The sequence below is a fragment of the Mytilus galloprovincialis genome, chromosome 9 (genome assembly GCF_965363235.1).
Source record: "Mytilus galloprovincialis chromosome 9, xbMytGall1.hap1.1, whole genome shotgun sequence".
In the NCBI taxonomy this organism is placed as follows: domain Eukaryota; kingdom Metazoa; phylum Mollusca; class Bivalvia; order Mytilida; family Mytilidae; genus Mytilus; species Mytilus galloprovincialis.
This window is the reverse complement of record NC_134846.1, coordinates 35,788,885-35,814,656: the sequence shown is the minus strand read 5'-3', so window position 1 is coordinate 35,814,656 and position 25,772 is coordinate 35,788,885. Positions and strand designations below refer to the sequence as shown.

Below are 25,772 nucleotides of genomic sequence, written 5' to 3'. Positions count from 1 at the left end.
TATGCAAAAATGAAGGACCCCTATCAAAATGGTATTGTCATAAAAAAATCAGACTTTTCAAACTGATAGTTGACATCATGAAGACAAACAATAAATGCAAAGTTTAAAATGGAAGTTAGAACAACAGATCGTAGATATAGGAAGATGTGGTATGAGTCAGTGCCAATGAGACAACTCTCCATCCAAGTAACAATTTATAAAAGTAAACCTTTATAGGTCAAGGTACGGCCTTCAACATGGAGCATTGGCTCACATCGAACAGCAAGCTATAAAGGGCCCCCAAAAATTACTGGTGTAAAACTACTCAAACGGGAAAACCAACTGCCTAATCTATATAAAAATATTTGATTGATTGATTGGTTGGCTGCATTATGTCCAGTTGGAAATATTTCATGCATGTTTAGGCCGAAGATCATACAGAAAAGCAGGGAAAGTTGGGAAGTTTCTCAAGTATAATGAAACAGAGGCTAAGATTCAAAGTTTTTTTGCACAGTTCTAACTTTCTTGAAAAAAAAAATGTTTCCGCAGAATTGAAGTGAACCAAATATTTTGTTTTCTCTGAAAATCAGTAGGCAAAGTCGGTATTACTGTTTTAGTGGACTAAAACTTGTCTCCTGTTTATCTTAAAAAGTCATTCCAGTAAAGGACAAGAGGTGTAACAAACACATTATCTTACTAAACAAGACTAAAATGTTAAGTTCACATAAAAAAGTCCGAGGATAAAAATTATAATATGTCATTAGCACGAAAAAATAACAAAAAATAGGTATACTATTAACCTTGAAATGAAAAGGTGAGGTCCAAATCATGACCTTATGAACGGAAAAAATCCTGTTAGATTTGAAACGATTTTGGCTGTTGCAAAAATAACATATGTATGTGGAATTATATGACATATAAAGATAATATTATGTTCCATGGTACTAATACTATTGGGACAATCAAAAGTCTAGGAAAAACTTTGTTCCATGGTACTAATACTATTGGGACAATCAAAAGTCTAGGAAAAACTTTTTTCCATGGTACTAATACTATTGGGACAATCAAAAGTCTAGGAAAAACGGATGATAAAACAATACAAAGAAAACTATCCACTGAACAACACAAACACCACCGAAATCCGAGTATGAGAAATGAATGGTTAAGCATACCCTGCTGCACATATGGCACCCGTTATGGTGCTAATATGGCATGTACATATTCGGTCTTAAGATATGCACTATAAATTTAAAGGCTCACAGATCTAAACATGATCTCAAACTAAATCTAACGTTTTATAAAGATGTGTTATACATCATATATTCCTAAGGACAAAAAACGTAAAAGCTTATAAAAGTAACCACCGATGAAGTTCCTAAGACGGAAAATGTTCAGGAACATTCAGCAAGATTTGACCGTCTAGTAATTTTTTGCAACCTAACGCCTCTAAATTCGGGTTCAGTTGAACGAAAAAGGTTTAAAAGATGAAGACATCATATTTCAATCAGTTAAATTGAGGTCTGGATCTGGCATCTAGTAGTCCGTTGTTAATTTATTTATCAATGTCATTTTGCTTAGTTTCGTTTGGTACCTTTACTTTACTTGTTGAAATGGACCCAAAACGATCTGCATTGGAATTGTTGTTTCACGAAATTAATGCAGAATAAGCAAGATATCGGAATTGCCATGGTTTGGTTAAGCGATTGACATGGTTCGGTTAAGAGTCTAGAAATTCGTCATAGTTTTGGTCAAGTTTGTCATGGTTTAGATGGAAATAAATATATATGTGTTTCACTTTAAAACTGAAAATTTGTTTGATATTACCTGTTATTGAACGAAGTTATACTATATATTAACTGTCTAAGAAGAAAAAAAGCCTGTTTAAATAAATTTAGTGGGTGTAATTGTCTAAGCGTAAATTAAACGTGTCATGTTACTTTTCGTAAGTTTTCTACATATAATTTTAAAAGTCACTGCTCTTTTAAACTAATTTTCGATATAATTATACAAATCATTACAAAGCGTTGCTTCTGTTTCACATAGAATCTTTTCTTCGTATGTCCATGATTGACTCTGCCAAGGATATCGTGATCGGCATCACTAGTCAAATAGCTAAAGACTTCTACTTAAAAGTTGCAAAAAAAGTGGCAGCTACTCAAAAAGTTATTCTTGTTTTTTAAATTTTTTCCCTAGAAAACTATACATTTCTTTGTTGTTCTTTATTTTAAATTTTGAACCAGTTTATGGTGAATAAAAGGAGATGTGGGGTTATAGGTCCATGATACAGTAACCCAGCTACAAAACTAACCAAAAGATATAAAGAGGACATCACAAGTCTGCAACCATTTATGAAACCGAATCGTTACGCGTGACATGGACAACAGTTTTAAAACTTATTGGTTTTAAAAACTATATGTGAAATTACAATAAAAAAACACTTTCAAAGTTTCAAAAATATGAAAGATCCCAATTTCGATTTGGATTAAAGCCGACATAACGTTCACGTTTATCAATTATTATCAATAAAAATCTTTTTAATCATTGATGTAATGTGCGAATCCTGAAATGCCATTTTCACTGTATCCGTGATGAATTTCTTAGGTAGAATGATAAATAAACAGACGACAAATTCACGATTTTTGAATAAAATAAGAAATAATATGTACTGTTTTTATAAATTAATGATAAATGTATTCGATGCGGACCCTACAGCCATTCATGTGTAAAATTGATACACAGATAGATAAATATTAAGAATAGTTCACGAACAGAGTGTACAAGAGTTTTAAAAGTAGCAGTCAAGTTTTATTTGTAGAAAAATATACCTTTTAACATTATTAATAATGTAGTATAACTTAAAACAGGGTTTGATGTTCAGCTTGTTGATATTGAATCAAATTGCACTTTGTTGTTTTTGTGATGTACTAACATATTTACTATATACAAAGGTACTTAATACCAGCTTGAATTATTGATCAGAAGTTCCTTTTACAAAATATCCGAATGTTTACATTTTTGCATTGATTGCCATAAAAAACACCGTCATGTCAAACTTATCCAAACTATGACAAAATCAAAGTACTAAACGCTCCTCGATATGACGACCATACTACCCGTGAAAACAACAATATCGATCTGACTATAATACCTACTGTGATACTTTTCATCGCATAAATGATAAAGGATGACTGTTAAACGTTTTAAAAAGAACATCCAGGACGAGAACCCTGAGCCCGATATATCTTTAATAGCTTCTATATATATGCAGTTCACAAGATAACCAACAGTCCACAGGAAGACGGATTTTTTTTTAACTTTTACAAAATAACTAAAAAAAGAAAATACACAAGGATCAGCGATAAAATATAACAAAAATTAAGAGCTCCGCCGTGATTGAATGATACGCCCGTCTTTTTTCAAATAATAAGTTCCACTTATACAAATCCTCAATGTCATAACAGAAATTTATAAACAAAAAAATTTAAAGGGAGGCTATTTTGAAATATTTTGCAAATGCCGATATTAAACTCATTGACAAGCCTATAATAAACACCTTTTGTAGGGTGGAATACAACTCAATATTGGTATGATTGTGAGTAATATTCTGGTCTTGACATTTGAAAATGGTTGATGGTGGAGGCCTTTTGAGCACAGGCACTTGTCTCAGATCCCCCCTATATTGTTTAATATATGTTATATTAAGGTATATAGGAATATTTTTTTTCTGAGACAAGTACCTGTGTTTTTCAGGTTGGGTTTGGGGTCTGAAACAGTGGTCTCTTTGTATACTTTGGAAAATGATTGACTATTATGGATGAACCCTTTATCAATGCCGCTTAGGAGTGATACAGAAAATACGAACTTCCTTTGGCAGATGTTTGAACCCACGACCTCCCACAAATGATGCGCACAGAGATTGCTAAGGATCTGGATACAGGGTAAAAAAAATGTGGGACTGATAGTTATCAAATGTACCAGGATTATAATTTAGTACGCCAGACGCGCGTTTCGTCTACATAAGACTCATCAGTGACGCTCATATCAAAATTTTAAAGCCAAACAAGTAGAAAGTTAAAGAGCATAGATGAAGGAGGTTATACAATTTAAATTGGGGGGAAAGTGGGAATTAGGATTTTTTTTTCAAATTGGGATTCGGGAAATGAGCACCCCTATTTGATTTTCAGTTACCAATTCCTTTTTCAAGAGAACTCTGATGCAGTTACATTGCAACTTGTATAATTATGTTCATATGTCTGCTTTATCCATAGGCACTTGTCTCAGGGGGATCGTTTTCACCTTAGTATAGGTTATTAGGTATATAGAAAATTTATTTTTCCTGAGACAAGTGCCTGTGGTCGTATCTCATTTTAGGCTCCAATGATTAGTCGGTTTTGTTTATCAGAATCTGAGACTACTATAACACAGTGTTGTAAAAGTCTCTGCCAGAATCTGGTTAGATTTGAGGCCCATGTTGGTAAATCCTAAAATTGATTAGATGTAAGTCGTTTGCTTATGTTGTGAAAAGACTTCATTTTCACAGGCACTGTGTTATATTGAGGAATAGGAAATTGTTTTCCGAGACATGCGCATAGGCGGATCCAGGGGGGGGGGGGGCCCGGGCCCCCCCTTTCGTGGGAAAAATTTGGTTGCTTATATAGGAAATCACTGAAGCATGACTGGAGCGCCCCCCCCCCCCCCTTTAGGTCAGGCAGCGGGCCCCCCCCTTAGGAAAAGTTCTGAATCCGCCACTGATGCCTGTATTTTTTGTACTGCTTTGCAACTTGCCAGTGTTTCGTTTTTGCAATACAGTTTTGTCTTGTCTGTCACTGGACCACACACTATTATTAAAGTTTCAGAATACTGCTCAAATCTATTAATTTTTTAAGCAATTCATACTTCGCGCCACAAATTAAATTGTCTTACTTCCCTTTTATCTTCACAACAGCGTAAACAAAAAAGATAGTTTTTGTTGTGAAGGTGTTAACTTGCTTCACATAGACGAAAATCTGTTCGAATTTAAAGGTAAGCATTACTTAATTTTGATGTGAAATTGAAGTTTAATTTGCTGAAGAAGTATTGTACATCACATCATTATAATTTTTATAATGGTTTAAATCATAGGAAATACATTAGTGTTATTTCCCTTTAAACATTGCGAAACAGTAAATGGCTTAAAACTGCTTGACTTTAGACAAGATAATATTGTAAACTATCATTTATAACAAACTCAGTCGATCTTGTTTATTCTCAGTGTGCATCATCCATGATATGCACGAACTATTTGCCACTGGACTTTAAGCAAAAATGAAATTATAAGCATATTTATATAGCACTTCTACCAACCATTTCTATTTATTTGGTAACATTTCGGAAATTTTTGAGTGTTCGAATAAATGATTATTCTAAAGTAAAAATTCCAAAAAATCAAAAAGATCATTTACATAATTATATATATACAAAAAGAAAATAAGATAAGATGTTGGCAGTTCTGATTTTGCAGAAGTACAATAATTATTCTAAATTGTAAACAGGGTAAATATATGTCTGCTATACCGGTATTTGAACTTGACTGTCTTTTACAATTCTTTACAGTTTAGACCTCACCTGAATTATATACATGTAGTTGTTTGGTTTTTTTTTGTGATTTTTCTTTCACGCTTTACTTTTTTCAGATGGTGTCTGAAGCACATGTTTTAAGTATTCTTCGGAATTTGGAAAAATACTGGACTTTAGAGCAATATCTTGATTTTACAATAAAAGCTAAAGATGGAAGTATCCAGTGTCATCAAATTCTGTTTTCCAGTTTATGTAAACATTCTCATAAACCAGGAACCACGGCACCTGGTGACAACTCTTTGGCTGTAGGAATATGTCTCAATAATGTAGCATATTTTCTATCAATGCTTTACAAATCAACAATCAAACCTCAGGATTTTAATGAAACTTTTATCTCAGCAGCAAAAATGTTTGGGTTGCCAATACCGCATCTGAAAAAGGACACAAAGAAACAAAGCTGTTTGAACGAAGAATTTGTTAAGCAGAGAAATTTGACATTTGGTGACACTTTAACAAAGTCAAGAAAGAACGATAATTTATCTGATATAACTCTGCTCGTACAAAAACAAAGATTTTGCTGTCATAAGGTTATCTTAGCGGCTTTCTCTGCATACTTTGACGCCATGTTTTCTTCGAAGCTAAGCGAGCTTCATCAGGAGGAAGTCATAATTCACAATGTAGATAAAAAGACGTTTGGTAAGATTCTCGACTTTATGTATACTGGTGAAATACCAGTTACAATACAGAATGTTCAGGATTTAATGTCTACCTCGTCCTATTTACAAATCCCATTACTTCAAGCTCAATGTGAACGTTTTATGGTACGCCATATTGAAATTGACAATTGCATTGACGTGGTTCAACTCGGCGACGCAGTTGGGTCTGATTATATTGTCTCTAAAGGGATAAGCTTTGTGTGTCGTCATTTTAGTGCTGTATCTAATAACAAAGAATTCCTAACACTTACAAAAAGCATGATAAATAGAATCTTGCAAAACGACCAGATAAATGTAGAGAATGAATATGCGATCTTAAAATTTGTACTTTCATGGATTAAACACCAAAAAGATAAAATCGCAATTACTGATCTTTTGAAAAATGTTAGACTTTCATTAATTTTGGAAAGTGCGTTAGAAGAAACTTTAGAAAATCCTTTGGTAAAAAAGGACCGAAACTGTGTGGAGTATATCAAAGATGTAATAAAAAATAGTAAAACTGAACAAACCAGAGCATTTGAAACAGAAGATGTCATGGTTGTTATGTGGTCCTCAAGTTATATACCAGGACTTCACTTAGCATGCTTTAGTTTTGTAAACAACTCGTGGTACCAGTTGCCGGGGTTACCAACTCATTCGACCGGAGGTTCGTATGGTTCATGTTCAAACGACAGTGATATTTATATATGCGGCGGAAGTGGAAATCCAACAGCTTTTCACCGATTCAATTTTCCTTCAAATAAATGGCAGAAATTAGGTCCAATTGAGCTTAAATATGGACGCGCAGATCATGCCATGGTAATAAAGAATGATAATCTGTATATTCTTGGCGGAAGTCAGGATAGAATTGTGGTGTGGCCATATGTAGACAAATACAATATAACGGAAAAGTCATGGAATCGGATGGGTTCTCTCAGCATTGCCGTATCAAATCCTTCATGTGCAATATTTAATGAGAGCATTATTGTATTTGGAGGTAATAAGTCCTTTGGTGAGTTTTCCTCTGCTATTCAGATGTACGATTTAACAACTAATTCGTGCTCCTCGTTTTCAAAGTTACCAATAATGTGCAGTTTTAGTGGACTAGTAATGAATGAAGATGTAGCATATATTGTTGGTCCAAAAGGAGATGTGGTTTTATATGACCATGGTAAAGATCCGGTTGTTTTAGGTTCAGTGCACAAACAAACCATGTTTGGATTCGGTACAGCATTTTATAATGGTAAAGTGTTTGTAATAGGTGGAAGCTCGGATCGCATGGAGTCTACAGAGGCAAGGTCGTTTGATGTCGTGTCTAAAACAACTTCTATGACAAATAGGAACATGAAAGTACCTGCTAAAAAGGAATCAAACCAGTATTTCATGATAATCCACAACATTCGCAAATCTTTACTTATACTGGAAAATTTGTACAAAGATTGACATGACGGGTCGAAGAACAATGAAGGGAAATTACTTACTTTTACATGTGGAGCAGGACCTAATAGCACCTGATATCATCCCGATTGTTTAGTTTAATGTGTGTTGTTCAGTCTATGAATGTTAAATGTTGTATTTCGTAAACTCTGTGTCATTTGCACGGGTTTTGCCAGGACGTTTGACAGTTTGTCTTTGACTTAGGTATACGCGTTTGAATGTTCATTTGGTACCTCCCTTCGTTACTTTAAACCGGAATAATACATAGATGCGGAAAATTGTTTTTACGTAACACCGTTTAACATTAATAATTATGAAAGTACGACTTATAGTTAATTGTGTATCACTCCATGAAACAGTCGTAAGAAAGTGTAGAAATTCATCTGTTCTTACAAACCGTCGAACCACAATTTAGAATTGTACTTCAGGGCAATGTGCACGAACAAGTTTATAGGCAAATATGAAGATTGTTGAAAGCGATTTCCGAATGTTTATTCAATTTTGAATCTACTTCTTATCCTTCCACTAATGTTGGCTGTAAAAGGTCCTTGGTTTTAATCCTTATCGCTGATGACTTGCAATATTGCACAAGAACACAGAATTCCATATGTACAGGATGATAGAAGCATTTGATATTTCTAGCTATATAGAAGTTATGAAAAGTTATAATTGAACGTTGACTCGCTGATACGAAACACTTTATATATGTTATAACAAAGGAATTTAAAAAACGATCATTTTTTTATATTGTTCTCAATTATTTATATTATACTGTTATCTCTGTGATCAAATACAATTTAAACACATTGTAATGAATATGAACTTTTTATAAGATTTCTCTGTGCTCAAATACAATTTAAACACATTGTGATGATTATGAACTTTTCATCTGTATTTGTAAAAGATTTCATTTGTTTACGGGAGTAATGAAACGTATAATCAAATGCATAATTTGGTATGAACAACACAAGAATCTGTTTACGTGAGGCTAAGGTAAAATCAATAATCATGGGAGACTGGTTTCTTCTCTGAAAATTTGACACCAATGGCGTTTATAAGGTGGTAACCCTTTATAGTCCTGTTAATATAACTATAATAGGGTAAAAATAATAACAGGGAAAGAACACGTTTGGTCATCAGATCAAGCTTAAGACGTCACGAGGCAAACACAATGCAAAGACAATACTGAACACCCATATTTCAAGGAAACTACGTCACAGCAATTATAAAACTTATGAACATATACTTTTTTCTCAAGAAAATTCTATAATTTGTCCAAATTTAGATATGTAATCTTTATTCTCATAAACTATAAGATACAACGGTACAGAGATATAACACCAAAAGAATTTAAACCATTAACATCAATTTTATCAGTAATCAAAGCCGGGCTTCAAAATTATTGTGAAACTGCCTATTCTATAGGTGGCGTGAATCAGATTTGGATACTAAAAAATTCCGAAGATCTTTTAGAGTACATTTATATGCAATCTAAGACTCTTTTATCTTGTAATAGTATTAAAAAAAATATTTTTTCTAGACTTTACAAAAGTATTCCCCATTCCAAACTAAAAGACAAATTGAAAGAGTTGGTATTTCTTTGTTTCATAAAAAAAAGAATGGCGAACGTAGATACAAGTACTTGTCTTAGGGAGGGACGAATCCCATTTTGTAAAGAATCACTCAAACAAAAAATTCTCTGAAACTGACTTGATTTCGTGATTGACAACATAATTTGATACGTTTGGAGGACGTGTTTTTCAACAAACTATTGGCATTCCCATGATAAAAATTTTGTCCGTCTTCTTGCCAACTTGTTCCTTTATTCTTATGAGGCTGACTTCATACAGGAACTTCTTAGGAAGATGGAAAACAGGTTAGCAATATCCTTTAATTTTACTTTCCGCTATATAGATGATGTTTTATCACTAAATAATTAAAAATTTGGTGACTACCGGTAATATGTTGAACGCATCGATATATCCTATCGAAATAGAGATAAGGATACAACAGATACAGTTAAGTCTGCCTCATATCTTGACTTACATCTAAAAATTGACATTGAGGGTCGGTTGAACACACAACTTTACGACAAAAGAGATGATTTCAGCTTCCCAATTGCAAACTTCCTATTTCTATGTAGCAACATCCCAGCAGCGCCTGCATATGGAGCCACCTATAGAATAGGCAGTTTCACAATAACTTTGAAGCCCGGCTTTGCTTACTGATAAAATTGATACACTATTATATTCACGGGCTTGTATTTCATATCATGATTTCCTTGATAGAGTGTTGCTGCTCACAAGAAAACTATTAAACCAAGAGTTCCAAAAGGTGATGTTGAAATCATCCTTCCGTAAATTGTACGGACGCCGTCACGAGTTTGGTTGGCCGTTACGGAATATCCGTTACACAGATGATATCGGATATGTTCCTTATGTCGCAATTACAATCTCGAATAAGACTATTTACCGGGTTTGTAATAACATGAGCAACACGCTGGGTGCCTTCCGGAGTACCTGAGAACACCCCAAGTTTTTGGTTGAGTTTGTGTTGATTAGTCTTTAGTTTTCTATGTTGTGTCTTGTGAAGTATTATTAGTCTGTTTGTCTTTTTTTCTTTTTTAGCCATGGCGAATCGATCTACGATTTTAAATGTTCCTCTAGTATCTTTCGCCACTCTTTTACATAAATGTATCTCGCTTCAAACACAAGACTTCTTGTCAAGATTAAATACAACCTGAAAATAGTCACAACGCAGACATGTTTACCCACAAATCATAATTTTTTACTTTAAAATAAAATACTTTTTTTTTCAGGATGTATTCTTACTTTAGAACCAGAAATGAGATTTAGAATGTTTTTCATTTGACCAATGACTTCTCGAGTCCAAAAGCGTACTGGAAGACCATTCAGGCCAATTGATATTTTTATTATTTGCGGCAGTACTGTCAAACTAAATGACTGTATATGTACCTTATATCTCGCATTATCTTCGCTAGCCCACTCCTCTCCTCAGAGGCTCCCGGAGAGGAGTAGAGTGGATCATACCCCTTGGCTAACGAAGATGGTCTCGCATTAGCAAAACATTTATGCAGACATAAAATTTGTTTTTGATGATTTTAAAAATATATTTAATGTATAAATACACAACAATGTCAAAACAATTGAACACATAATATAGTTGAAAGTTTAATATGCTTTTTTGTTCGCAAAGCCCTTCTAACATTGATGACTTGACTGTTGTTTTCTACGGTAATATAGTCATTTCTGACCAGATGGAGAGAGTGATTTGATGAGATTGTACTTTGGACAGAACATAGGATGAACTGCAATGTAAAGAGGAACACCACTGTTATTGATGCATGGGGATTTTCGAGATTGTCTCATGAAGATACAAAAGTATTCACAAAAACAAAGCACCACTTTACAAATCGAGTAAGTTATAAGAAAAGTCATCTTTTTGGTTAACTTAATTATATCAAGGAAGAAAAATTGAATTAGAACTACCACGCGGCTGATATGTACAAAAGCTACAATATACTACTGACTTCAAATGTTATGCATGTTATACTAATATTCCCAAGGTTATTTTGTCTTCCGGTTTTCTCTCAATTCAATTTTGTTTACTTCGAGATAACGTTTCGAGATATTTCTTGTTAATTACAGTTTTCACACAGCCGATACCCGAAGCTTTTTGTGGCAGTACATCTGCCGATATTGATGAGGTTGATGTTAGAAGATCGAATGTTATGCAGTCCCCATATGAATGGTCAGAGTCCATACCACCAAGGACGATAATAGAATTATTTTTCAATACTGCACCAAAGCTATAACGGTCGAATCCGGGTATTTTCCCCTTTTCTTCCGTTGTCCCATCTGCTGAAAATACGATAATATCACCATCTGGGCAGACGAGATAAATTTTATGATCATGTGATATTGCAGACGATAACCTACAGTATACGGGAAGTTCACACACTATATTGCACGTTTTTAGTCTAGTATCAAAGCATTGAACAATTTTCGTATCAAAATCTTCACGTGTAACGCCTCCAAACAAATATATTTTCTCTCTATCTACCGCAACGGACGCAGAACGCACAGCAACCGAAAGATACCCGGCGTCTTCCCAACTTCCAGTTGCTATGCTATATTGTTCAATACTCATTAAAGTTCGGAAGTCATCGTCATTATTGTCATCATACCCTCCCAATACGTAAACATGTTCCCCAACTGCTACCATGGCATGGCGTCGGCGTCCAAGCAACATAGGTTCGCAGTATACCCATTTGTTTTGAGTACTTATATAGCAGAGCATTGCATTCATTTTTGTGCTGCCACCCGAAATATAAATAGCATTGCCATACGAACAAGTTGCAAATTCTACACCCGGATCATGCGGCATATTTGCCAACGAGAACCATTTACTTCTCTTTTCACTGTAACAGATCACGCGTTGTGTTGTCTTAGAATTGTCGTCTGTACCACCGACACAAACCACTACCTCCTCAAAGTCGCCGAAATTCCGAAAGCTCATTCGAGGCGAAACAAATTCCTGTCTTCTGGCGGGCAACAAATGGTATCGTTTGGCTTCTTCTAACACATCCCGACAGGATTGGTCATGTCTAATTAACTTATCCTGTTCGAGAACATCAATTAAATATTCTGGTTGTATAAGAGGGAGACGCAATTTTTCAAAAATTCTCGGAAGGTCTTTTATTCTGTTATCAACATTAAAATGCACCCACTTCATAACAGCTTCACAAACTAGCTCTTCACTTTTAATGTTTAAATTGTTATTATCAATTATTTGCAATAATTCGTCACAATCTATAGCCAAAAAATCTTCAGTTTTACAAATTTGTTCAAAATAATATAATATGAACTGGAAAGCCCTCTCCGCAAGACACAAACAGCCATGACCTTGAGCTAACTTCCAGGCACCTAAAGAATTTTCAGGATCAAGTTTCCCTACCATATATTCCTCACATCTCTCTTGCAGACATTTTATCTGTAGCATCACTGCCGCTTGCAGAAGGGAATCAACATTTTCTGTGTCTATAAAATCTTGTCCACCGTAAATAAATTTCAGGATCTTCTCGAATGCCTCACTTTCAACATTTTGAAGGTGAACGACGCCATCTTGACATTCCTTCATACCAGAAGCGAACATTGCACTAAAATACGGTGACATAATTGACAAGACTATACGATGACAGTTAAATGTTTTCTCATCAATTATAATTTTAATGTCGGTAAACTCTTCATTACTTAGTGCCTGTGCAAGGCCATGACATATTTCTTTATGATATCGTACCCGCCATGCTTCACAACTGTCGTCTGTCCAGCTCATTCCATCGTTGTCATTCATTGTGAGCAATCTAGAAAAGAAAAAAAAAACTAACTTTAACATATATGTTGTTATATATCGTGAACTTTAACTGCATGGTAATCTAATTATAAATAAAAACAAATTCAAAAATATACACTGGAAAGGACAGCCTCCCTACCTCTCTTTCATCATTGTTGAATTTCAGAGTTGCACGAACACGTGAAAATGATTGTCCATTTTGAGAGAAAATAGGAGGACATTTTTAGAAAAATACACGATCTGTATGCTAAAGCAAACGCATGATAATGCACTAGCAATATTCAAATTGTGTTGCCGAACCCAGTTGCCTCAGTAAGTGCGGATCTGACGAAACAGTTGAGGTGACCAAGGCTTTAAAACAAAGGACCAGTCGCATTAAACAAAATTGAGTGTACTGAAAATCATGTTTTGCAGTGCCGGTATCATTATCGTGACCTTAGTGAACATGGTGAACGTAAATTACGACTTTAAACAAAATTAAACAAAATGTGATTGTACGTAAAATTACTATCATAAAACACATTGCAGTGCACGAAAATACCTCCTAGGCTTTACTACCTTCTTGGAGGATCGTACACGTCAATACTATGATATAATCAAGCAATACAATTAATCAAACATTATTAATAATAATGATAAATACATTGATGACGATGTGATAATGATGATGGGAGGGATGGGCATAGTCCCAGATGACGAAGACGGTGTATATTTCCTTTGCTGCTTTCCAATCTAATTTGAGGAAACATTCAGTGAAAATCTATTAATCGGGAAAGCGTCATAATTACTGTTTGGCTAGATTGCACTGGCTACTGCTAATTTCTTCTCAAACACCCAAGTTTTACTATGTTCAGTTTATGCCAATAGTTAACGTTCTATAATATAACTATCAATAAAAGCAGATGTTTCCACTCCATTATATATTGTATTAGGAAAAGAAAGTTCTTTCTGATGTCTGTTCTGCAGTCTATCATTTCGAATGGTCTGGTTTCTATTCTTTCTACGTTGTTTGTGTATTGAAAATCACAATTTGCCTTGACTTGGCATTTGTTTCTGATTTCTTGTTGGTACATGTGTAGTTAGATGGTTCAAAAGACGGTACCAATCCCTCAACCACTTTGTAGAACATAGTCAGCCTCTGATGTTTCCTCGAGATCCGATCTTGGATAGGTGTTAGTTCTAGCTTTAAAAGCTTGTTACGAATCCTGTTTCTCTGGGTTTGTAATCATGCAGGATGAAACGTGCACCTCTTTTCTGAATGGCTAACTATTTTTGTTTCTATTTCCCTGGTCATTGCTGGTGGTGAATAGGTCCCAAATGAGAAAACCGTATTCTAGTACAGATCTAACCATAGCTAAGTAATCTAGCTAGCTTATCTCCAAATACAGATACAGATACATGATTCAGAGAAATACACATACTAAGTCTTTATATAGATATGTATGTGCATGATGTAAGTAAAACATTATAAATACGTTCACAATTATAATGTAATTTATTCATAACAGATGTCTCGATAGTTCATGTAGTTAATATGTCTTAAACAATTTAAATTAAATCAAACTGCTATACATTGTATTGTTGATTAAAAAATATACAGTTAGTTATACCATGTAAACCGTCTTTAATTAATATATCATATAATACAATGTATTATATGTCTCTGATATATGCAAGGATTTGTACTATATAAATCTTTTTTTAATATACAAAATCCTTGATCTAAGTATGTTAGAGTTTTTATATACATTATGCAATGTTATATACTTACTAACATGACTATATTGTCAATAAACTGTATTGTTTACGTTGGTTACATGTATACCGTGACTTTTTTAAAGCTTGAATATTGCCTCTAATCAGAGCACCTTATGATTAATATATTTAATTTCATAAAATTGCATCAATTGAGTTTATACAATTTGTTTGTGTCAGAAAAGATTAACATCATTGATACAAATACTTACATTGAGGAGCGGTTGCATTGACTCACGTTTCAAAGGGAGATAAATTGTCATTTGAGCTATCATGTGACCATCATATGTCTTCCGGAATACATTTGAGAAACGGAAATCAGTAGAAATGGAGGTCTTATGGATTTTAAAAGCAATTTGTTTGTCTTTAATGACAACATTTGTTCAGGTAATAAAAAATATGAAGTAGTTCATGTTTTCGTTTAATGTCTGCAGTTGTTACTCGAGGAACGCAGAAACTTGTTTGTCAATAGTTATGATGTTTATGTTTACATAATTACATGAACATTTATGAAAAAGACTGATTAATTTGTCGAAATGAAAACTACACATGAGACAACAACATTAATAATCAATAATAGTATCTTTCTAAAGTTACATCAACAGAACTTTAACAGTACATCAATTATTACAAAAATAGATACACATTTATTTAGGGAGCTACCATTTGATTTTTATGGGGGGGCTAGGATGAAATTTGAAAAAAATAGGCAGGACAGGAGTTTTGAGTAAAAAAAAAGGCAGGATGAGCAACTTGGTAAAAAAAAAAGGCAGGATGACAATATGTGTAAAAAAAGTCAGGATAACTAGTAAAAAAAAAGGCAGGACCGAATAGAGTAAAAAATAAAAAGGCAGGACAGAGATTACAACTAAAAAAAAAAGCAGGAAAAAAATTTTCATCCTAGCCCCCCCATAAAAATCAAATGGTAACTCCCTTACTAAATTACACAAATTATGACATTGTTTACTTTTGAGAACTTAGTGTTGGTGTTTCTAATGTTAAATCAACAGAACTTTGCCACAAAAAGTACATTAATTATTACAAACACATGTACTTATCTGTTAACTTAATTACACAAATTATGACATTGTTTATTTTTGAGAACTTAGTCAAAAGTTTATCTTGGATTGTTAACAGGTTGTTCTAAGCTAATTTTGTAATTTGAATTAGGATTTTAACTTTTCCCTCTGAAATTAAAAAGAAAATACATTTAAAAAAATATCTACATGGTGGGTAATAACTGATACTCCCTTTTAAATTACATAAAAAAAATCATTACTACTAAATGACCTCTGCATAACACTCTTCTAAGACAATTATGTTTATAATATATACCTACACTTATTAATCATGTTAATCTTTCATACTTAAACAAAAAAAAAAAAACAATTTTGCTTTTTAAGATATTTCTATTTCGCTAATTTTGATGTCCTGCTATAACTTACAGACTTTGATTATAATTATATGTTAGAACTTTGTTTATATTTAGGGTGTAACATACTGTCCAAAACAAGCATGTTATGATGATGACTGTAAGTACTTATAAACTTAAGGACTTATTTTTAAACTTGGAAGGGTCAGATGTCCTGTTCTAGACTATGCTATAATACACATGTACATGTGTATATAATTTGTGTATGCAATCAGCATGATCAGAGACATATAAAATATACATATTTGAAATATATATATAGGTCTCTGATGAAATCTGAAAAAGCTAAAATAATATTTAATTTGGTGAATAAAAATATTCTCTTCTATAGTTTATGTACCTTCCCTCATTTTAGTGTCCAGACTGGTCCAGAGGGCAGATTTAGGGGGAGGGGTTATATTGGTTATATAGGGAATATCACTGACGAGAGAGGGAAGCGGGCCCCCTCTTAGGTAGTCAGTGGACCCCACTTATGAAAATTTATGGATCAGCCACTGGACTGTCTACCTTTTCCCTTCTCATCTGGAATTTAAGTTAAGTATCATATAATAGGAAAGATTGTTCCCTTCTATACATGTACATGCCATGTAATTTTCCTTGTGTTCTTTCTTTCATAAAGAACTACAGGGGCGGATCCAAACCATTTTAAAAAGGGGGGTTCCCAACCCAGGATATAAAGGGGGGTTCCAGCTATATGTCCCCATTCAAATGCATTGATCGGCCAAAAAAAAGGGGGTTGCAACCCCCGGACCCCCCCCCCCCCCCTTGGATCCGCCAATGAACTAGTTGGGTATCATTTGTATGTTTTATTAAATACATGTATATACAAATATACGTTGCTCCAATGCAAGAAACAACCAATCTTAATACTACAAATTCAGAACTAATTGCTAGGTTTTTATTAATGAGAATAATGCACTTTAATAATTAGTGAGTATCACAATAATAAAGATTTCACATTCTGATATCAATATATATATAACTGTATGCAGGTTTTCCTGCAATCACAATAATTATTTTAGATTTTTTGTCCTTTCCACAAGCATTGCAATAATATTTGTATACAGTAATTTCTGAGTTTACAGTATTGCAACCTCAAATACTAATACATGTAGCTACAAAAATATGCAACTGAGTTCTGTATTATTTCAGATTATTGCTGTGACGGGTGGTGTTGTCAAAATTACAGTGTTTATCAAGTTTGGTGTAAGTATTAGTATATAATAGTCATAAACCTTCTATATATGTATAGGCTCCGTGTTGAAGGCTGTACCTTGACCTATAATGGTTTACTTTTTTTTGTTATTTGGATTGAGAGCTGTCTCATTGGCACTCATACCACATCTTCCTATATCTATTTGGCAATACAGATCCTAAAATCAAACAGTACATTATGCTTACTTTGTAATATTTGCAGGTTTTTTAGTAAATAAACATTTGAGTTATATGTGGCAAGTTCTAAAATATTGAGTACTATATTCAATGTAGGGTCCATTATTATTTTTATATTTTCATTTTTTTTGTACAAAAAGAAAATATGGATTAGATATACCAAAGAGTATTATAAAATATCATCATAGCCTAAAGAATAAAAAATAAAAAGAGAAAGAAAGAGTGGTCCACAAAACTTTCTCTTGAAGGATCAACAATTCCTGCTTAACTAGTGGTACCCCATCATTTTGCTTATAACATATTACAAAAATGTATACTCCTTGCAAAGTTGCAATACTGTAATTATTTTTGTTTGTTTCAGGGTTCTGGTGTATATGGGTAGTGGTATTTTTACTGATTGTTAGCTGTGTGGTTTGTATCCGACGCAGAAGAATGGCAAGAGCTCGTTACGTTAGAATTGCACAAGTACCTACTGGTGGCTACAACACAATTATCACTAATCAAAGCCAGCAACAGTATACACATGTTCAGACACCAAGATATTATCAACCACCGACAGCCCCTATGCCACCGCAATATCAACAAACAGAGATTCCGGTAAAATATTTTTGATATCTGTATAATCTGATAACTGGGGCAATTGTATTTTCGCTGTTTTGTTAAATATTAAAAAAAAAGGGTGAAACTGCATTCATATTTTTTGCTCGTTAACCAACATTATTTTTTTATAAGTGGATAGGAATGCCCTTTACCTTCAGACATCAAAAAGTCATTTTAGGCTACTGTTAACTTCAAATTGGTTAAAATTATACTGTGATTCTTCAGAGAAAATAATTATTGCTACCATTATTTTTGGAAAGTTAACGTGATTTGTCAAAATCAAATCAGTCAATTTTTTTATCGTCTAAAAGAAAGTGCACATTTTATAGTTGTGCAGTAAAAATTACTGTTAACATCATTTGACAAGAATTTTTACCGTTATTGTCATGAGGATACCCTCTATATATTATAGTGCTCAGATTATGATCTTTTTAAGAGTGATGTTGTGTTTCTTAAAAAGCTTTTGTTTTTATGCGGATTCCTTTTTATACGACCGCAAATTTTGAAAAAATTTTCGTCGTATATTGCTATCACGTTGGCGTCGGCGTCGTCGTCGTCGTCGTCGTCGTCCGGCGTCCGAATACTTTTAGTTTTCGCACTCTAACTTTAGTAAAAGTGAATGGAAATCTATGAAATTTTAACACAAGGTTTATGACCACAAAAGGAAGGTTGGTATTGATTTTGGGAGTTTTGGTCCCAACATTTTAGGAATTAGGGGCCAAAAAGGGCCCAAATAAGCATTTTCTTGGTTTTCGCACTATAACTTTAGTTTAAGTTAATAGAAATCTATGAAATTTTGACACAAGGTTTATGACCACAAAAGAACGGTTGGGATTGATTTTGGGAGTTTTGGTCTCAACAGTTTAGGAATTAGGGGCCAAAAAAGGGCCCAAATAAGCATTATTCTTGGTTTTCGCACAATAACATTAGTTTAAGTAAATAGAAAGCAATGAAATTTAAACACAATGTAAATGACTATAAAAGGAAGGTTGGTATTGATTTTGGGAGTTTAGGTCCCAACAGTTTAGGAATTAGGGGCCAAAAAGGGACCCAAATAAGCATTTTTCTTGGTTTTCGCACCATAACGTTAGTATAAGTAAATAGAAATCTATGAAATTTAAACACAAGGTTTATGACCATAAAAGAAAGGTTGGGTTTGATTTTGGGAGTTTTGGTCCCAACATAATAAGGGGCCCAAAGGGTCCAAAATTAAACTTTTGTTTGATTTCATCAAAATTGAATAATTGGGGTTCTTTGATATGCCGAATCTAACTGTCATGACTGTGTATGTAGATTCTTAACTTTTGGTCCTGTTTTCAAATTGGTCTACATTAAGGTCCAAAGGGTCCAAAATTAAACTTAGTTTGATTTTGACAAAAAATGAATCAGTAAGGTTCTTTGATATGCTGAATCTAAAAATGTACTTAGATTCTTGATTATTGGCCCAGTTTTCAAGTTGGTCCAAATCTGGGTCCAAAATTAAACTTTGTTTGATTTCATCAAAAATTGAATAAATGGGGTTCTTTGATATACCAAATCTAACTGTGTATTTTTGGTCCTGTTTTCAAATTGGTCTACACTAAAGTCCAAAGGGTCCAAAATTAAACTTAGTCTGATTTTAACAAAAATTGAAATCTTGGGGTTCTTTGATATGCTGAATCCAAAAATGTACTTAGATTTTTTATTATGGGCCCAGTTTTCAAGTTGGTCCAAATCAGGATCTAAAATTATTATATTAAGTATTGTGCAATAGCAAGTCTTTTCAATTGCACAGTATTGCGCAATTGCAAGAAATATCTAATTGCACAATATTGTGAAATAGCAAATTTTTTTTTAATTAGAGTTATCTTTCTTTGTCCAGAATAGTAAGCAAGAAATATCTAATTGCAAAATATTGTGCAATAGCAAGATTTTTTTTTAATTGGAGTTATCTTTCTTTGTCCAGAATCAACTTAAATCTTTGTTATATACAATATACAATGTATATTCACTTTTTACTACCAACTGATAAATTAAAATAATCTTTACCATTCAGTGATAACAAGCAGTTTTTTTACATCTTATTTCCTTATCTTATCTAAAATGTTTTTAGATAATGTATGTTGGACATTTGCCAGACATGACTATGATGTCATTTTCTATTTTTATTTGCCAATAACTTTATGTAAATAACTTCATTGGAAATTTGCCAATATAAAATGTTGCTGATGAAGTTTTTTTTATTGTTTTATACAATAAACAATGTATATTCACTTTTACTACCAACCAATCTTTACCATTCAGTGATAACAAGCACTTTATTTTACATTTTAATATTTTATGATGTATTTAAAAGAGTAGTTATTGTTGCAAACTCCATTAGAAATTTGAATTGATATCAGTTTTGGAAAAAGGGAAACGGGGATGTGAAAAAAGGGGGGGGGGTTAAATTTTTCTCATTTCAGATTTCATAAATAAAAAGAAAATTTCTTCAAACATTTTTTTGAGAGGATTAATATTCAACAGCATAGTGAATTGCTAAAAGGCAAAAACAAACTTTTAAGTTCATTAGACCACATTCATTCTGTGTCAGAAACCTATGCTGTGTCAACTATTTAATTTTAGATTTAAAAAGTTTGAAGAAGAAATCTTTAATGTAAAATTTGTAAAATCTTGACATTTGTTTTGTGTAAAAAAAAAACCATGTAATGTCAAAAATTTGATCACAATCCAAATTCAGAGCTGTATCACGCTAGAATGTTTTGTCCATACTTGCCCCAACTGTTCAGGGTTCGACCTCTGCGGTCGTATAAAGCTGCGCCCTGCGGAGCACCTGGTTCAAATTGGATAAAAGAGTCCTTTAATTATGTAGTTTTATAGTTTTTGTACATTATTCTTAATTTATATTTTAGAACTCCACTTTTCTATATTGTTAAGATACTTTTTGGGGCAATTTTCTGTAGTGTTGACAGGCCCATTATTCTGGGTTCTGTCAAAGAGGACTTGGGTTGTACAATACCTTGATTTCCTGTAAATCCCATCCAGATCTTCATTAATAAAGTCAAATTTGTTAATGATACATTTATTTTTTACAGAAACAAGCACCACCCCCTTACCAGCAATGAGCAGTGAACAGTATAGAAGGTCATGGAACAGCAATTGACCAGTTGGAATAATTTGAGAATTTAGAATTGCTATTAAAGGTGCAGTGAATCAAAATGGAGGACATTCAAAAGATTGTACATTATTACTAATTATTTTAACTCATATTTTGTACATTATAAAACATGTTATTTAGATTTTGTTTGTCAAGTTATTTTTATAGAATAATGCAGTGAGCTTATCATTGAAATTATATGAAACAGGAAATACAATTTAAAATTCATTGTATTATTTTTTTTTTTGTATTTTTTTTCTTTTCTTGCCTTTTATAGATATTGAGTATCAATCAAGTGATTTTTTTCAAAACCATTTTTTTTGCTACATTTATTGTTAAAAAAGAACAATGTATCTTGTGCATACAGTACTTAAATAAATAATGTATGAAAAGGAAAAAATCTGCAGATCACTCAAACAAACAAAAATCACAAAAATTGAAATTCTCCACTTTCATATTTTTTTTCATTTTATATAATCTTGAACATGTTAATGATTTAAGTTTTATTTGTAAATCTTGATGATTAAGTAAATAAGCTTCATAGTGATTTTTATACGACCGCAAAATTTGAAAAATTTTTCGTCGTATATTGCTATCACGTTGGCGTCGTCGTCTGCGTCGTCGTCGTCGTCGTCCGAATACTTTTAGTTTTCGCACTCTAACTTTAGTAAAAGTGAATGGAAATCTATGAAATTTTAACACAAGGTTTATGACCACAAAAGGAAGGTTGGTATTGATTTTGGGAGTTTTGGTCCCAACATTTTAGGAATTAGGGGCCAAAAAGGGCCCAAATAAGCATTTTCTTGGTTTTCGCACTATAACTTTAGTTTAAGTTAATAGAAATCTATGAAATTTTGACACAAGGTTTATGACCACAAAAGAACGGTTGGGATTGATTTTGGGAGTTTTGGTTTCAACAGTTTAGGAATTAGGGGCCAAAAAAGGGCCCAAATAAGCATTATTCTTGGTTTTCGCACAATAACTTTAGTTTAAGTAAATAGAAATCAATGAAATTTAAACACAATGTTAATGACTACAAAAGGAAGGTTGGTATTGATTTTGGGAATTTAGGTCCCAACAGTTTAGGAATTAGGGGCCAAAAAGGGATCCAAATAAGCATTTTTCTTGGTTTTCGCACCATAACGTTAGTATAAGTAAATAGAAATCTATGAAATTTAAACACAAGGTTTATGACCATAAAAGGAAGGTTGGTATTGATTTTGGGAGTTTTGGTCCCAACAGAATAAGGGGCCCAAAGGGTCCAAAATTAAACTTTGTTTGATTTCATCAAAATTGAATAATTGGGGTTCTTTGATATGCCGAATCTAACTGTCATGACTGTGTATGTAGATTCTTAACTTTTGGTCCCGTTTTCAAATTGGTCTACATTAAGGTCCAAAGGGTCCAAAATTAAACTTAGTTTGATTTTGACAAAAAATGAATCAGTTAGGTTCTTTGATATGCTGAATCTAAAAATGTACTTAGATTCTTGATTATTGGCCCAGTTTTCAAGTTGGTCCAAATCGGGGTCCAAAATTAAACTTTGTTTGATTTCATCAAAAATTGAATAAATGGGGTTCTTTGATATACCAAATCTAACTGTGTATGTAGATTCTTCATTTTTGGTCCTGTTTTCAAATTGGTCTACACTAAAGTCCAAAGGGTCCAAAATTAAACTTAGTCTGATTTTAACAAAAATTGAAATCTTGGGGTTCTTTGATATGCTGAATCCAAAAATGTACTTAGATTTTTTATTATGGGCCCAGTTTTCAAGTTGGTCCAAATCAGGATCTAAAATTATTATATTAAGTATTGTGCAATAGCAAGTCTTTTCAATTGCACAGTATTGCGCAATGGCAAGAAATATCTAATTGCACAATATTGTGAAATAGCAAATTTTTTTTTAATTAGAGTTATCTTTCTTTGTCCAGAATAGTAAGCAAGAAATATCTAATTGCAAAATATTGTGCAATAGCAAGATTTTTTTTTAATTGGAGTTATCTTTCTTTGTCCAGAATCAACTTAAATCTTTGTTATATACAATATACAATGTATATTCACTTTTTACTACCAACTGATAAATTAAGATAATCTTTACCATTCAGTGATAACAAGCAGTTTTTTTACATCTTAATATTTTATGATGTATTTAAATGAGTAGTTATTGTTGCAAACTCCATTAGAAATTTTAATTGAGATTAGTTTTGGAATAAGGGAAAGGGGGATGTGATTAAAAAAATTGGGTTCAATTTTTCTCATTTGAAATTTCATAAGGCCAGGGTTTTTTAATTTGTTGGTTTACGGATTTTACCAATGAAAAAGTCGGGTCGGTCGGTCGGCAAAAAAAAATAAAAAAAAATATGCTATTTTGTCATCATTTCTTAGATTTTAGTTCGATGAAATCAGCTGTCATAAACATCGCATGACATTCTAATAATTTCCCGTAAACAAAAAGTGGACGGGGACTGCACGGATATCGTCATTTCACAAACATGAAAAACAGATTCGCGTAGCTCTTAATCAATTCCCGATACCTTGGTGGGCTTGGTGAATTACGATCTTCAAGCACGAAAACTGATAAAGAAGAAAAAATGTAAAAACGTCGTACGAAAATAAGTTTCAACACACATGTCAACAAACGTAATGGACTCGTCCACTGGAAAAACGAGAATATCGGATTAATCTGTTGTCATGCATTCCCGTTTTTTTTGGCCAAATGGACGATATTTTTTTATGATCTATGAAGCAAGAAAATTTCAAATGATTTGTTAGTATTTAGTACTTTAACTTGACGTCTTCTACCTGTCCACATTTGGACAAGTCTATTTCTATCAGATGATGCATCTTACGGACTGATGACAAATACGGTAAACGAATTGATTTTGTAATTGGTTTTAAACACAGGTTTCGTTTCGCAAAATTATTTGCGCAAACCACATTTCAAGGTCTATAATAATAATTGATTTGTCTATTTTTAGAAACGTAAACTGGAAGTTTTATTTTTTTCACTACAGAAAGTGTTATCAATTTTGATAGTGATTAATGCATTTCATTTCATAAAAAAACGAGTATTTTAATTATTTTTTAGGGATAATGCATTTGTTACGGTCGGCAGGAATAAAAAAGCATGAAAAGTGAATTTTATTTTTATTCTGGAAATCGGCAAAATCAGATCGGCGGATCCGTAAACCAACAAATTAAAAAATTCTGGCCTAAATAAAAAAGAAAATTTCTTCAAACATTTTTTTGAGAGGATTAATATTCAACAGCATAGTGAATTGCTCTAAGAGAAAATAAAAATTTTAAGTTCATTAGAACACATTCATTCTGTGTCAGAAACCTATGCTGTGTCAACTATTTAATCACAGTCCAAATTTAGAGCTGAATCCAGCTTGAATGTTGTGTCCATACTTGCCCCAACCGTTCAGGGTTCAACCTCTGCGGTCGTATAAAGCTACGCCCTGCGGAGCATCTGGTTAATGTATTGAAATTTCATTTGTGTACATATGGATCTTAGTATTTGTTTCACAGTGACTAAATACATGTTAAAATCTGTCTTGCATGCTCCATCAAACCAAAAGAATATTATCAGGTCTCCAGACTGATTGAGTTCCAAGTATATGCAATGCAAATTTAACCATGTATTATTCACTGTATCATAAGATAAAGAACTTTCTTTTGTTGAAGAATGTTGTATTTGAAATAAGATGTCAATGTTAAGATAACTATTACCAATTTCGCATTCCTATAAAGTTTGATAATCAACATATTTTATGCTTTTCTTTGCTTTTGTCTGCATAAAGTTAAACAGAAATCTGTATTTGACAAAGATATTAAATCCATAGTTTTAAAGGTAATTTATCAAAATGTTGTTTGTTAATGAAATAAATATTTGTACATTTTACTTCCTTGATTTATCTCTTTTACAAGGGTGGTAAAGGGGGGTGCTTGCACGAAAAAAACGTGAAATAAGACATAATTTCACGTTGCACGTGAAATAGTTTCTGTAATGAACGTTTTACCAAAGTAAGATATTTACAATATAAAGGCAACACGCATGTCCTTACATTGTATACTGAACCAGCAAAAGTAACTGGAAGGCCGAGAGATGGAAGATACCAAAGGACATACAAACTAATAAACTGACAACGCCATGCATGGCTAAAAAAGAGAAAATACTAACAGACAAACAACCGTACACAAAACACAAAATAGAGAGGAGTGCACACGTTGAAATGTCTTGCCTTCTTTACAAACCAATGATATTATGTTGATATTCCTAAATATAAAGCTTTACTACAACTATTACATTAATTTAAAATGATCAAAGAAAATGAGGTCAAGGTCATGTAAACAAATTGAGAAATACATGTACACCATATGATCATTCAATACACTAAATATAGTTGACATATTG

General features: G+C 33.0%; 3 protein-coding genes across 4 annotated transcripts; 2 read left to right on the top strand and 1 right to left on the bottom strand.

Moving 5' to 3' along the window:
* Positions 1 to 4,915: 4,915 nt before the first annotated feature.
* LOC143044910 (kelch-like protein 24) lies at positions 4,916 to 8,481 on the top strand. Its single transcript, XM_076217142.1, has 2 exons — positions 4,916 to 5,001; positions 5,652 to 8,481. Exon 2 carries the CDS (start codon positions 5,652 to 5,654, stop codon positions 7,671 to 7,673), a length of 2,022 nt encoding a protein of 673 aa, XP_076073257.1. The 5' UTR covers positions 4,916 to 5,001; the 3' UTR covers positions 7,674 to 8,481.
* Positions 8,482 to 10,845: 2,364 nt separating this feature from the next.
* LOC143044907 (kelch-like protein 24a) lies at positions 10,846 to 15,077 on the bottom strand. 2 transcript variants are annotated; one of them, XM_076217139.1, is made up of 2 exons: positions 15,008 to 15,077; positions 10,846 to 13,050 (listed from the first exon to the last, which is right to left on the bottom strand). In XM_076217139.1, the coding sequence occupies exon 2, from the start codon at positions 13,038 to 13,040 to the stop codon at positions 11,283 to 11,285; it is 1,758 nt and encodes a 585-aa protein (XP_076073254.1). In that variant the 5' UTR covers positions 13,041 to 13,050; positions 15,008 to 15,077; the 3' UTR covers positions 10,846 to 11,282. The 2 variants fall into 2 exon arrangements, with proteins under 2 accessions (XP_076073254.1, XP_076073255.1); XM_076217140.1 differs by lacking the exon at positions 15,008 to 15,077 and adding an exon at positions 14,812 to 14,935.
* LOC143044908 (uncharacterized) lies at positions 15,041 to 21,907 on the top strand. Its single transcript, XM_076217141.1, has 5 exons — positions 15,041 to 15,182; positions 16,285 to 16,327; positions 17,380 to 17,433; positions 17,981 to 18,216; positions 21,294 to 21,907. Exons 1-5 carry the CDS (start codon positions 15,123 to 15,125, stop codon positions 21,321 to 21,323), a joined length of 423 nt encoding a protein of 140 aa, XP_076073256.1. The 5' UTR covers positions 15,041 to 15,122; the 3' UTR covers positions 21,324 to 21,907.
* Positions 21,908 to 25,772: the final 3,865 nt, after the last annotated feature.

Excerpts from the sequence above, each read along its gene's own strand:
- LOC143044908 (XM_076217141.1), top strand. The coding sequence starts at position 15,123 with ATGGAGGTCTTATGGATTTTAAAAGCAATTTGTTTGTCTTTAATGACA. Across the intron at positions 15,183-16,284 it reads TAATGACAACATTTGTTCAG|GGTGTAACATACTGTCCAAA; the intron begins GTAATAAAAAAT and ends GTTTATATTTAG. Across the intron at positions 17,434-17,980 it reads CAGTGTTTATCAAGTTTGGT|GGTTCTGGTGTATATGGGTA; the intron begins GTAAGTATTAGT and ends TGTTTGTTTCAG.
- LOC143044910 (XM_076217142.1), top strand. The coding sequence starts at position 5,652 with ATGGTGTCTGAAGCACATGTTTTAAGTATTCTTCGGAATTTGGAAAAA.
- LOC143044907 (XM_076217139.1), bottom strand. The coding sequence starts at position 13,040 with ATGAATGACAACGATGGAATGAGCTGGACAGACGACAGTTGTGAAGCA.